Source organism: Prunus dulcis, chromosome 8, assembly GCF_902201215.1.
Source record: "Prunus dulcis chromosome 8, ALMONDv2, whole genome shotgun sequence".
Taxonomy (NCBI): domain Eukaryota; kingdom Viridiplantae; phylum Streptophyta; class Magnoliopsida; order Rosales; family Rosaceae; genus Prunus; species Prunus dulcis.
This window is the reverse complement of record NC_047657.1, coordinates 310,096-324,752: the sequence shown is the minus strand read 5'-3', so window position 1 is coordinate 324,752 and position 14,657 is coordinate 310,096. Positions and strand designations below refer to the sequence as shown.

Below are 14,657 nucleotides of genomic sequence, written 5' to 3'. Positions count from 1 at the left end.
ATGTTCTACCAGAAGTTTACTCCCTGCAATAAATTTAAAAAGAAAACATATATATTGATTGTTGGAATATATATATATATATATAGATTTAAAACATAATTGAGGCTTGTATGGATGCTAAAACATTCTATTTTTTGTTTATTTATACATGTATTAAAATATTCAAAAATAACACATCCAATTCGACCAAAAAAAATTAATAATAAACACATCCAAGAGAGAGCAAAAACAAACTCTAGCCGCACTCCCCCCTCCTTTTAACATCTTTTTCTACTCCACAACCATCTTTCTTCTCTTTCAATTCAATCTCTCTCTCAAAACTCTCCCTCCAAAATTCTAACTTTCTCTCAATTTAGTACTACATGTTTTTTAGTGGATTTTGCTGTTATCTACTCAAGTGATTTTGGTCATTTTCGTCAAATAAGGGCATCTTTTCACCATCATGCGAAACTAAATCGTTGGATATCATAATTTCCTCATATCCGTCCAATGTTTCACAATAATTGGTGGCATTGCTTCGAGTGATGGTGGTAGTTTTCATTATTTAGGCTTGTGATTTATTTTAGAATTTTGGTTGTTTTGAGGTATGTGTCCTTTGCTTGAGATAAACCTTCGAACTTTGTAATTATCATCTAATATTATTCAACAAGTCAGGACAAGTATACACAAACCACGAATTGTTGCAATTCAAATAAGTGGAGCTAACAAGTACCAAACCAAACCCCTCGGCACATCTAAAGGCAAAGTGAGGCTCGAGACCCTCTTCCTTAGTAAAGCATAGTCTAGAGTCCAATAGCACTCACTATCTCCGTACGCATTAAAATGAAGATATTTAATAAAATACCAATTGGTAATGGACGGAGATTATCAATATCTTTCAACAAAAAATTACTACAAAGGAAAGTATTGGCATTGCGGTTCAAAAAAGGAGAATGTGATGGTTCCCTGTGATTTTCAATAAGGTCGGTTAGTGTTTTACATGAACTTTACAGCACTACAGGCAACCAATTAGAAAGTGACTCGTTCAATCAACACAATGGGCCTGAGGCTGAATTGCAACAAGTTTAGATGGTTATGTAGCACCCAACCTCTCATCCTTTGATCAAATGCCTTGGCCTAAGGCTCCTCCAAACTCCTTAATTCAATTCAACCATGAAAATATTTGGACAAATTCAACGGTGTAATTGAATAATAATAAATACAATCTATTGGGAAATTAATACAAAAAGTATTCACTGGTCAAACCCAGGGGTCAAAAAAGGACCAATCGAAGCTTCTAATTGCGTGAGCGGCTCAATAGGATTTTGGAAAGCTGAAAAGGAATTGAAAACTCTGGAAGTCTATTTTGGATCAATAATCAATAGCAGTTGCTAATACATCTATACGTGTTGTCAACATTTCTAAATGGCAGCCTATGCAATTTCCGAAGGTCTTGTGACATTTTCCAGATCAAAGGGCATATTGGATTTTACATATATAAACTTCGAGTATTTTCTATTCCCCTTCTTTTTTTTCAATCTGGTTCATGCTTAGTTGAAACAATCCTAGCTCATACTCGTAGCTTATGGTTCATCACACTACATAGGAAAATCCTAAACTAGCCTTAATAGCACACCGACACACACAATACAACAAAATAATAAATAACATGTACAGTACATATTGCACACATGCTACGACAGACCTAATAAATAAAGATCCACAAATTCACATGCGCTTTCGGGTGGGGCGGGTTCGGAATTTGAAAATATAGACGTTGCTTTAAGCTCATCCTCCTGAATCACTTCCTCCACCTGGAGAATGCGGCCGCTTGCTAAACAAACAAGTATAGCCGCGCCTTGGCGCATCGAGTCTGATAGTCATAGTTGCATAACTCCCAAGTATTGTAGAAATGATATATAGAATAGAACTACAACCCAATTCCAAGTTCTGGCTAACTTCTACCAGTTTAGACTATTTTGAATACGTTTAAGTTGATAATATAAGTACAATAATTCCAATACACAGCTTCATTTCCTCTGTTGTACCTCATTGGAGATTTCCCTACCCTTGATTTACCATATCAGCAGCAAAATGATACCGTCACTCTGTATAAAGGCTGGTTAAAGAACGACAACATGGCGCATGCATACACAAATTGATAAATAAATTGGAAATAATTTACCACCCACCACTTCTACCTCTCCCGTGATGCCCTCCTCTCCCTCGGCTGCCTCTCCCTCCTCCTCTGCCTCCTCTACCTCCCCTGCCTCCTCTCCCTCGACTTCCAAATCCGTTACTATTTGGTTTTAGTCCCAATGATTGAACTCCCCTCCTCTTTCCACGCTGTGCTTCTCCATCCTCCTCGTCCTCTTTGTACTTGGCTGAGCTTCTAACTCTAAAGGAAATCTCACGTGAACCTCCGGGTCCCAGCTTAACATCACTTGGGATAGCAGAAACCCGCCGATCATCTCTGAGAGCTGCTACCCTCTCACCCAATGGAAGTAATTCCTCCTTTGCAAATGACTCATGATTTAAGAATGCTTCTGCATGCCGCTCATCCTTCACTTCATACAATCTAACAGAATTTCAGGAAACAGATATTTAGTAACTCAGATTTAGAGTTTTAACCTCCAACAGACATTTCAAGATTCGAATCAAAACTCCATACATAATAAATACACAGAATTACATAGCAACAGTTCACGGGAAAGAAAATAGACAAATCAGGTTTCGGTTAAAATCACCAAATCTAGCAAAAGTTGCTCATGTCTGACAGATCCAATTATTGATCAGAGTGAATTATGCACCTTCCTCGAGGGACCCAAATCCATTAAACTGGACCAATGATGGTTCGCTCTTGTTAAAAAAAGAAAAAAATTATGCTAACCTTCTAAGATTTTATTCAAAATGCCCAGACATCACTTATGTTTTCAATATTCTATTTTCAGGAATTATACTGACCTCTCATAGAGAATACAATTTTCTTTGATACAGTTCTGTATCGTCCTATGTTCACATGTTTTGTCTTTTAGACTCCTCCATTCGTAACTGAACTCAAAATGTTTATCAGGCAAACCAATAATTTCAATCTTGTTGTCATAGACACTTGGAAAACTTCTACAGATCAACTGATATTTCTACCCCAAAATCATGATTGAAACCCACTCTTGAAATGAAATCTCCCCCAATGCTAACATGTATTGTGAAATATCCTTAGACAGGACAGGATAGTATAACTTCTAAACATAAGCGGGAGATCCCTAAACTTCCACGAAACTCAGGGACATGGATGCAATGTAACAAATAAATAAACAGGAGAACAAGGGTCTATGAAGGAAACAGAAATCTTCACCTTGGAGTTCGTCCTTTCTTTCTCATATTACTCTTTTCATTGCCAGGTTCATCCTCTGATGACAAAGATGATGCGGAGGCATCAGAATCACTTAAGTTCTGATCTTCATCCTCCATGGCAGGTTTGAAATGTTCCTCCACCAATGATGGTTGCTTCTTAGAAGGCATAGGGTGTAAAGCCACATACTCTTGCGAGAGCTCATCAATTTGATAATCCTGAACACAAATTACAAAAACGAACGCATTATAAAATATAAAAAAAAAAAAAATTTAACAAAAAAGAAGAAGAAAGAATATGCAGTACACGATTTGGCCCTGACTTCTCATTATTTGTATATTTATTTTCATTTTGTAGGAAATTGATAAGATGTTATAAACAGAAATGGAACTAATACAGAAAATGATCCCGCAGTCCACTAAACTAAAACAGTGCAAGCAGCGGAAGCCTGAAAAACAATGAGCTAACCAGCAAAACAACCAGCCAGCAAAGCAAGCCATAATGCAAGACAACCAAACACAAAGTCGTAAGAGAGCTGCTTCCTAATCCAAATTCAGAAGGAAGAAATATAGTCTCTCACTTCAAAAGACGCGGAAGCATAAAGTCAGTCCCACAATCAGGCCATAGTCCCATAGAAGTAGTCCACTGCATCCCCTTCTTTACTATTGAAAATTTAACTGTTCCTTCCCAACCAAAAAACCCAACACAATTTGTTTTAAACACTACAAAACCTTTGTGTTCTTCCCTCCACCAAAAGCGCAAAAACCTCTCCATGAATGGTCACAAGAAGAGGAACTACCCAGCTTAATCTAACTACCTAAAGAGCTTATATAACAGTCTCAACGCATAGAACTTGGAAGGAAAAATTGTGATCAATACTTTGTTTGCGCCTTTGCACATGTTGCACCAATAGCGAATAAGAGACAGATGCAAGCCCTTTTACCATTGTCGGGCTCACAAGTATTTTAACTCTCCCATGGACAACAATCCAAGCAAGAAATTTTACCTAGCAAAGCACTTTAGCCATCCATATCAGCTATGAAGGGAACTAGACAAAATGCATTATGAGAAAAAAAAGTCCGACCAAAATTGGGGGAAATGGCATAATGAGGAATCTCCGACTCAAATATCCTCACAAAAAATGTAGTTGGTTGCCAATTGACCAGCAAGTCAGCCAATGCATTTTTGCACAGTCCGCACTTGAGCAGTTGTACGCTTATATTATATTTGTTAAATATATTCCACAATAATTCAAGTGTCAAACGGGTTACGCATTAATGACTTGAGGTTTACTCGGCTTGTGAGGTAACAAAATGGCACACATCCACCATTGCCATTGAAAACATTGGAAGGGATGGGAAGAACACATGGCGAGGTAGGAACAGAAATGAATCAGTCCACTGATGGGTGACCCATTCAACAACCAGAAAGGATGACAGGTTCCCTCAATTCTTAAGAGTTTCGAGACCCTTAGAATCTTCTGAAAAAACACAAGAACATGAAAGTCCTGGGAACAAGGATAGGTGTGGGATGGAGATGACTGGCCATAACCAGGAGGAGACAGAGGGTAGGAAAGGGAGGCAAAGGAGGTGGAAGGGGGAGGGGAGGAGAGGGATGAAGAATTATTATGTTTATTTTTATTTTTTTTGGATTAAAAATTTATAGAAAAGTATGGTGAACTACGTGAACATATTTTTGGGTTAAATTGTCACCCTTCTCTTACAGGAGCCAAAGGTTCAGATTTTCATACCTTATTTTCAAACATATTTCCGAATCGCTCATCTTTGAGAATTTCACTACCAAGTGCCTTCTTTTTCTTTGATGGCTTCTTAGTCTCATTGCTATCAGCACCTTTAATTTCATTCTCTGCATCTTCATTATCAAGAATACTCTTTGCAAGAGTTCGATTGACCTTGGGCAATTTCCTCTTAATCTGCAGCAAACAAAAGTAAAACATACAAGGGATACAGGTATCATTGTTAAGTAGATAATCTGACATATACCACAAACTAAAGTCCATAGCGATATAATTCACTCTACAACCCTACAATCTACTAAAGGAGATTTGAAAACCCCAAAATTTAACAGTTGAATCCTACTTATATTGCATTGAAATACAAAAGGGTCAGTTCTCTGAAAAATTTAGAGCACCTCAGAGCAAAGGTGTATGCCCTATGTGTATCTTTAAAATTTTGTACATGAGAAAACTTAGGGATTAATTTGGATTAAAAAGTATTCAGAGACATCTTAGATGCGACGGGGATAACTAGAGTTAACAATTAAAAGAGTTGTAATTTCAAATTTTCTGGAAACTGAACCAAAAATAAAACTGAAAATGAGAGAGGATAAGGATCAAAGGTTGCTCTGGTTGAACAGTAAAGAGATAATAACTACATATATATATCTCAATATATATGGTGCATCGAGTATTTTTCATTAAGTGTGTTATAGAGTTATGGATGTTAAGATTGAGTAAAAAAGAGAGAAGATATATTTATAATGTATAGGATGAAAGTGGCAGAACTCAACTCACACCTAGTCAAACGACTTTGAAGAGAATACCAAGTTTTCCAACAATTATTTGAAAACCACCTCACCTCAAAATAAAGAAATATATACATATATGCATATGCAAATAATATGGAGAATTGAGGAAACTTGAACATGCAGGCTCACAATCCTCATGCACTTTATTGCAATTGCCCGAGTCATAAGAGAAAATTTTCTTACGAGCTGTACATAGTGATCAATGCAGAGTAATTGAACAAATAAATAAAAACTCTACATAAATACTGAATAATTGTAGATGAAAATAACTAACCGTAATTCGCTCTCCTCCAAGTTCTTTCTCTAGCATCTCTCGTTTCTGTTGTTCTCTGTATTCAGCATAATCAAAAGGCTCTGCCAAAGCTTTTGCCTGCCAGAATGTATATACTATGAAATAAAGCAGTAAACTTACTTTGTATAATGACCAGAAGCAATAAAACAAATACCCTACTCGAGCATGGAAAACATTAGCTTTGACAATGACAATATGCATCTTTCAAGACAGACAACTTAAAAAACACATCCAAGAACTCACTAAATCCTAAAACAGCCAAAAACAAGCATTTCAAAAGAATAATTATTACCAACAAAAAATTCCACAAAAGAATACAAACAGATAAGAGTCGTGAAGGGGTAAGAGAAAAGTAATTATAAAATAAAGGTAAAAACCTAATACAGATTATTATTCTCAGTTTCCTGAAACAAATCCAACTATTCTGATATGCCTCATGTTTTCCATATACGTCCCAAGATTTGCTTCACTCTAATTAAAGACAAAAGGGGGGGACAACATACAAAGTGGATGATACAGATTATTTTGCTTCCCATGCACCCTTCATAAAAATAATCACACAACATAGGAAGGCAGCCTAACCTTTTTATACAACCGATAATCAATAAAAAACCCATGCATGTAAGCTCTGAGGAGATTGGTTCCGATGAGACCAGTCAACTTCAACCTCTCAAGGTCTTCTTTTGTCAAAAATTTGAAATCATCATAGATGGTCGTCTGTCCACCCTCCTCTAGCTCTTCCTGTAGAACGAACTCAAATATTAGCACTATAACTGAAGACCCCACACGAGATGAAACTAAATCCATATACGAAAGAAGTAAATAACATCTGAAAACCCACAGTAAGGTTTTGCATGTAAGAACACCAACTGGGTGCAGGTCCAAGTTCAGGAATAAAATAAGATGGAATCTGACTGCAGTCTAGAGCCAGCAACATCAATCCACTCCTAGGAAATGCACATATATCATTAATTGTTCCAGCAGTTGGCTCAATGCTGGTCATGCCTTCACCCTGCAAAAAATGGAAAAATTATTTACTTATAAATACGGAATTCTAATATCCAATCATCAAAGATCCCAAAAAAAAGGGAAAAAAAAAAGTCTTCTCAAATATAATGTCTTACTGTGTCAGGGTCCCATATTCTAACAATGTGATTATCAGTGGTCATTAACTTTGGCGCCTCAGAATTAAGAGTTTGATGCCACTTAATGTCTAATATCGGGCTGCCATACCTATAAACCAATGACAGTATTCACAACAACCAGTAAGTTATAAAAGGAAAAACAGACTCCCTCATTGTGCTGAACCAGAAAAATCCACATAATACGTGAACTCACATGTAAGTTATAAGGAAGTAACTCACATGTGATCCTTAACCTGTATAGGATGCGATGAACGCAAGTCATAGACGAGTACCTGCAAAGTCAGTGACACGATGTAAATTGACAGAGCTACATTATTTGAGAAATATTGGGCACTGCTCTGACATATTCTTGATAGAGGCTCTCTACGACTACAACTGAAGGTGAAAGAAGAGATGGTGCCTGCCAGCCTATATTGCACAGATATGAGTACAGGATTGACAATTCAATATGATACGGTGATACGGCAGCTCTCGAAGAACTAGAATACGGATACAATTACAATTATACATGTAACATGTTAAATAACAGTAAATGACCATTATAACTCAGGAACACAAAACGAGACTCACTCCCAACAAAGATATCTACAAAAAGATTTGCAAGAGAAATTCCCTGTCGGTTCAATCTCCAAGCCCTTGAATCTGCTCTGTTTAGCCTCCACTCACAACATAATATTATTGACCAAAGAGATCCATATATCCTAGTGTTCATCCCTCTACCTTTTCTTCAGTTATAAGTTAGTGACACTATACCCCCAAATGGTTTTTTTTATCACCACATCCTCCAACAAGGCATTCAGTAATCTCCACAAAAAGACCATAAACCTGTAATCCACTGCATAACCAAATTTACCATGTAAATCACCACCTACCTGATGTTTGATCCCAGTTATCTCTTATCTTGATTACCTTATTTTAATATCAGATATCTTGCAAAACCTTTTTTCCACCTTCATTAATAACATTGTTTTTTTTATAGAAGAAACGAAATTTATTAAGCAAAAGAAACACGGAGGTGGATAACGCATCCACAACCGAAGAAAAAAAAAACAAGACAGAAACAAACAAACAGCACCAACACCTCCCAAACTAACAGGGAGGAACAAAACAGAAAAACCACAAAACAACACACCTTCATTAATAACATTGTAGCCAAGGGAAAATCATCCACCACCACGTTAACACCATCTCTATTTGGATAAGAGACTATGCACTTTCTGAAAAATAGAACAATTTCCTATAATGCACTAAGGTGCAAGTAACCGTGGGGCCTAAATATGACAATTAAAATTCCCCCCTCGTAGACATAAAGAAGACAATTCACATGACTTCTTAATAAGAGAAAAGTCTATGCAAAATTCTTGATAATTTGACAAACAGTTTTGATTAGCTCCCAAGTTGGCTGGCACTTTGGTTTTTCACTTCAAAGAGTACTTGTCACTCTTCCAGGAGCCACTAGATTAATTGAGCCTGTCAAGTATATCAGATTATAACCCTCTCTGTATTCGTCATGGAAAACAAGTGGCTGTCTCAAACATTTTTATGCTTGTTAAGTGTATAATCTATGCATGCAGTATGCATATACAGATACACGGTACCTATCAAGTGTATAATCTAAAAGAATTCTCTAAAATCAAAAATCAAAATTGACGAAAACTACAACAGATATTGCATGGTTGACAACGACAAATATGGTGCCTAGTTCTGATAAAACACATAACTAAAATGAGATCACAACTATATAAGTATATATATACACACACAAATTACAGGATACCTTTACTAGCGAAAAAAAAAAATGACGTCATACCTTCCCTGCACTGCTTCCAACAGCCATTAAAAAACCCGTTCTTTCATCAAACTCCAATGCAGTGACCTCCTGCAAATCCAGGAGGCAGCCCGATTAAGCAAAATTGTGTCTGATTAATAGTTGAAGAGAAAAGATCATCATTCACAGGAATCCCGCATACAACTTTATTCCCCTGCCATTCATCTGTGGCTGAACTGATGAACCAGCCGGATCATTCAATCCACTTCCTTCTTTTATTTCCATTGTCAAAAAAGATAAGGAACAATTGAGACAATATCAAAAAAGAAACACGAAAACTGATGCTAAGAAGGTCATAAGGCCCTCATTTCACTGTGCTTTTGTCAAACTACCACAACAACGCTTTGTGGTGAAACACTGATTATGTAGTCTAAAGCATCTGCCGTAATTTCCCTTGGATTTGAATTAATTTTGAATTAAATTTAAAATGGAGCAATGAAGTTGATGACACTGTCTTTTTGAAAAAGTGATGAATAAAAAAAAGTCTGCTGTTTCCTGGGTGAAATAGAACAAAACTGAAAGAGATACAAAACCAGTTCAAACTGATGGTCATTGTTTGGGATTGGTGAGTTTCTTTTTTTTTTTTCAGTATAACTCTACAGTTTCAAGTAAGTCAAAATCAACAAGGTTGGTTGGTCGGGGTGAATTTCTGCCCGAACTTGTCAAACCATACTACCTAACATACCCATAGTTACCTCTTCCAAAAGCGTAGGAAAAAAATTGGCATTTGTATCATGACCAAATTATCCAGACAACCACAATAGACACATGCATATCCTACAGATGATCAACATAATATTTGAAAATAATTTCAACTTCAAAGGGTGATCGATTTGCAAATTAACTACATTGTAGCAACCAATTAGACTTCACCTGCAACCACAATAGACACATACATATGCTACAGGTGACCAAAGTAGTATTTGAAAATAATCTGAACTTCAAAGGGTGATCGATTTGCAAATTAACTACATTGTGGCAACCAATTAGACTTCACCTGGTCTTCATTAACGAATATTTACTCAAAACAAATAGATCAAAGGACTGTTACCTGGTCAATGTCACCAGCAGGTGCGACAGCATTAATCCTACCAACCGAAGATTTTACCCTCAAGTCAAAACACTCCACAGCACCATCCTCACCACCACAAGCAACTAGACCATGAAGCTTGCTGAAATTTTAAAGGAAAAGCTTGATACACTAAGATAATTAACCAAAATAACCATACATAAGAAAGTCCTACATATATCTGATAACTAAATAAGCCAAAGAACCTAAAATAGTTATTATAAAAAAAAAAAAATTTAAATAAATAAATAAAAAAGATCAGCAAGCAACCTCCGAGAAACTACATTTAGTGCCGTTGATTGTGTGCTCAGGGAAGAGAGAAACCGCCCCTGCAAACAAGTCAAAATTATTATCAACGTACCTATGAATTAAAGCAGAATAAAAAGAAAAGTCCAGTTAAGCAATAAAACCTGTTCCAGATTAATCCTATACAATTCTGGGGAAGAGGCAGCACAAAGCAAGTCACAAGACCAGCAATCATACACAATGTCCCTTCCCATTCTGCATACACAAGTTCAATAAACTCATTGCAGAAAGCATATCAAACTTATTCAAGCTACAACCCATGCAGTATACAAGTATTAAACTAAATTACATATATTATACTATCTTTGATTATTTTTAAAATGATAAACATAATCTTAATTGTGAATAAATTATGAAGTTATATTATCAAGTAATAGAAATAAATTTCCAAAATGTAGGGATAAAAAGTTTAATTCACGTACATTGAAAAAGAGGGCTCAAACAAAAGCAAGTAACTCTGGTAAATGCTAGATGTGCTCAACTTTAGTTCTAAAGTAATGTAGTTGCTCAAGTATTCATTACTGTATTGGTGCCACGTAGTTTTTGAAAACAATTTAATGAAACTCAACATGGGTAACATTAAAGGGAAAAAATAAGTATGATTTGATTAGAGAGAGAGAGTCACCAACTCCTCAAGAAAAAAAAAAGAAAAAAAATTCAGAAAAGAGACATAGAGCCCTCCATTTTATGTATTTATGTACGTACCTTTCCCCATTTCTAAGAAGTTGGTAGTTCTTTAATGGGTTGGTGATTCTATCAACTCATTCAATGATAGAGATGGTGCTAACATGACACCCAAAAAGGGAGAAGATTCTGAATTATTGCCGGCCCATTTTTAAATAATAAACGTGTGAAAACAACATCATTTCATATTTTTACTGATCCAATAAAGGCCACTGTCATTTTGTGGTGTATATGTTGAAGGATTCAAAAATACAATTACACACACAGGCAAACACACACAAACTCCCCTTTAATATACATCCACACACACATGCATAAAGCTACTCATTCTGTATCTGTTTTTCCCTCTTGTTTTGTCTTTGTTTTTATAGGATTATGAATCCAAGACAACAGAAGGAATTAAGAAACAAAGCATTCCAACCTGGGAAAAACAAACAGAAAATAATCTCTCCCAAAACTCTGATGACACGAAAACCCAAAGAGATGGCCAAAAACAAATCCTCTCCAACAAATAAACCCCTCATCGCCCCTCACATCCTCAACTATCCTATCCAAACAGCCCAATAATTCATAACAGCCAAAAGAAACAGAAATAGAAAAGAATAACCACAATGCACAATGAAACATAGAGTTCAAAGTTTATAAAGCAAACACATGGTTTAAACACTATTTCCATTCATGAGCCATTGACATAAACAAAGTATAAAGAGTAACCTTGGAATTCGCACACTGTAATGTTTTCCATATTTTGCATGTAGATAAACAGAGCGATCAGCACATAAAAACGCAAGCTTTGAATAATCATCAGCCAAAACCTGAATGAGTAATGAAAAGTTGAGTCAGTAATATTTTAAGTTCCATGAGAACATATTGAGAATACAGCACGACATTCGTACCATTAAGTAGCGAACATGAAACGATGATATCCAAATCATAATATTGGCATTTAACTTATAAACAACCTACAAAACTTGAATGAGTATTCAAGTTTTGGATTTCGGAAGGAGAAAACAGTACCATTCAGAAGGAAACTATACTTGACCAAGGGAGAAAAAATAGTGCACTTGTAAGATCAAATTGTTGGGTCTCAGCCCAAGCGGTGCTCTTCAGTTGCTTAATAAATAAAAATTCCAATTGCATTTTCTTTGCTATTTAACAAAAATAAAACTCTTGTAAGTTATTAACTATTAAACATTTTTTCGATTTCATTATATTCCTTAGAAATGCTCTCATCCATACTCTACAAGAATAACTAACTGAAATTGCAAGAGCTAAGGTAAGTGAAAAAGAAAAAAGAAGCAATTGCAAGCAAGAGTGTACATAAATAATTGTTACTGAAAATCCAAAAACATGAAAAATATTTAGAGAGGAGCCACTGCACCGATAAAATAACTGAAAAAATCGGCAGATGCTGAACACAAATCAGCCATGGACCATGAATAAATATTTCAAATATCATGTTACATCAGAAATGAGTGAAACTAAACTACCTCAAAATCAATTATCTCTGAATCCAAGTGCCTTTCAAACTTGAGTGAAAGTTCCCTCAGCTCATATACTTTGACTTGTGGTGGGTAAATACCTGAATTTCAATAGTAAAAATCACAATTGGTACAACTTCAAATGTTTTACTCCAAACGAGTACACACGCAACACACAAATAGACACTTTATGTAGAATTCCCTTTTTATTGTGAAAATAAAACACAACATAGAGTAAAGCTTAAAGGCACCTGCAGCAATTAGGAACTCCCCATCAGGAGTTGCCTTGATTTTAGTAGTTGCAGTTTCAAATCTCAAGTCCTGGATCAAGTCTACCCTTTGCATATAATCTGACAAACACACAATGAAGAAAGATCTCCCATTAGATGAAATTAATGCCAAAAAGTTTTGTCAGCTTGAGATGATTTTGAAAACATATTTCCATCTCAGACTAATTCTTATGATGCCTTCCCTTTAAATAAGTTTGATTGGGAAAGTAGACTTCAGAACTCAAGCACATTTGTGTTAAACTTAAATTTTTATTTTTATTATTTATTTTTTCGTGGAGTCCAAAACTCTGACATCATTGAGTGAATGAAATAAGAGAAATAAATGCCCAACGAAGGATTGTATTCCTCCCTCTACTACAGGTGAACATGGTTTGCTTCAGCAGATTTTCACTTTAAACCTACACTTCCAGAATTTTACACGAACACCGTCCAGGGTTTTAAAGTAGTTGCAAATTAAACCTTATTGAGAAATTGACGTGAAGTATGCAAACATAATCCCAGTCGTGCATAACCAATAATAATATTTTATTTAACACATGATCTTTCTATAAGAATATTTAGCGGAGAGTCAATTCTCAATATAAAATTAGAATGTAAATGATTAAAGCTGATGATTTTTAATTGTTCAACTTCAATCTATAAAGAACGAATAATATTACAAAGAAAAAATTAAAACAAGCATTATACTGCTCTATAGCATGCAATTTATCCTAACAGATTCCAATTAGCACCCTAGAATGAGAAAAATCAACGTATTGATATTCGTCTATGTTTTCAGTGAAAGTCCTCAAAATCAGCAATAAATTTACATGAAGTTATCTAAACTCTAAAGTCGACAAAATCATAAACAGAATAACAAAAGGTATCTCCATTAAAACAAAATTAACTAACTGGAAAAAAATCAAATCAGAAGAAGAAGAAGAAGAGGGGTATACTTTGGTCTTTGCGAAGCGCTCGCCGCTTCTTAGGGTCAAGCCAGGTGGCGAGAGAACGTTGCTGGGAAGCAACGCTGTACATCTTGACACCATTGATGGAGGTCGACTTGAGTTTGCCTCCATCGTATGCCATGGGGCCACTAACTCAAAGGTTAGAGAGAGAGAGAGAGAGCTGCGCCTGTTTGTCAGAGTTGGAAAACTTAGGCATAAACATAAATAATAATAAAAATTAGATGCAAATAAAAACCATTTAAACAAATTTGCTTCTAATATATACACCGGGACTAACAAAGAAGAGAGAAGTTGTTTGGCAGTGGGGTCGGATAGAAAGTTTTGAGAGCTCAGAGAGGAGGTTAGTGATTCCGGCGACGACTTGTTCTCTGGCTTCGTGGTGGTGGCGGAGGGGAAGGGAGAGAGGAATGCAGACGGAGGAGGGGGCCTGTGCGACGGGGAAATGGGTTTAACTTAAACCTCGTCTGGTGATTAGATGTTGGAAGGTACATGCTATTTCATCCAGAAACTACTGGTATGGTGACGCGCGTAACTTTTATTACAAATGGTGCTTAGAGCAAGTTCACCCCAAAAAGCTAAGGCAAGGCAAAGGCAGGACAAATGTAAGGCAAGGGCTGCCACTATTCACGTTACAAATGACAAGTAAAGACATCTCCACCCATAAGGGCTAAGGCAAGGACAAGTAAGGGCTGCCACTATTCATATGAATAGTGACAGCCTTGCCTTTTTTGATTCTA

General features: G+C 36.1%; 1 protein-coding gene across 2 annotated transcripts; it reads right to left on the bottom strand.

Annotated features, from left to right (window-relative positions):
* Positions 1-1,624: 1,624 nt before the first annotated feature.
* Positions 1,625-14,426, bottom strand: LOC117637461 (nucleolar protein 10-like). 2 transcript variants are annotated; one of them, XM_034372353.1, is made up of 17 exons: positions 14,186-14,426; positions 13,909-14,086; positions 12,935-13,033; positions 12,693-12,784; positions 11,917-12,017; positions 10,623-10,713; positions 10,483-10,541; positions 10,195-10,315; positions 9,126-9,194; positions 7,535-7,587; positions 7,295-7,403; positions 7,012-7,182; positions 6,753-6,911; positions 6,153-6,248; positions 5,082-5,264; positions 3,335-3,549; positions 1,625-2,557 (listed from the first exon to the last, which is right to left on the bottom strand). In XM_034372353.1, the coding sequence occupies exons 2-17, from the start codon at positions 14,039-14,041 to the stop codon at positions 2,161-2,163; spliced, it is 2,148 nt and encodes a 715-aa protein (XP_034228244.1). In that variant the 5' UTR covers positions 14,042-14,086; positions 14,186-14,426; the 3' UTR covers positions 1,625-2,160. The 2 variants fall into 2 exon arrangements, with proteins under 2 accessions (XP_034228244.1, XP_034228242.1); XM_034372351.1 differs by having other exon boundaries at positions 14,198-14,426.
* Positions 14,427-14,657: the final 231 nt, after the last annotated feature.

Bases quoted from the DNA above. Each gene is read 5' to 3' on its own strand.
- LOC117637461 (XM_034372353.1), bottom strand. From the start codon at position 14,041: ATGGCATACGATGGAGGCAAACTCAAGTCGACCTCCATCAATGGTGTC. The intron at 10,714-11,916 runs GTTACTCTTTAT...TTGTGTATGCAG, and splicing joins TACAGTGTGCGAATTCCAAG to AATGGGAAGGGACATTGTGT. The intron at 7,404-7,534 runs GTGAGTTACTTC...ATTGGTTTATAG, and splicing joins ATACAGGTTAAGGATCACAT to GTATGGCAGCCCGATATTAG.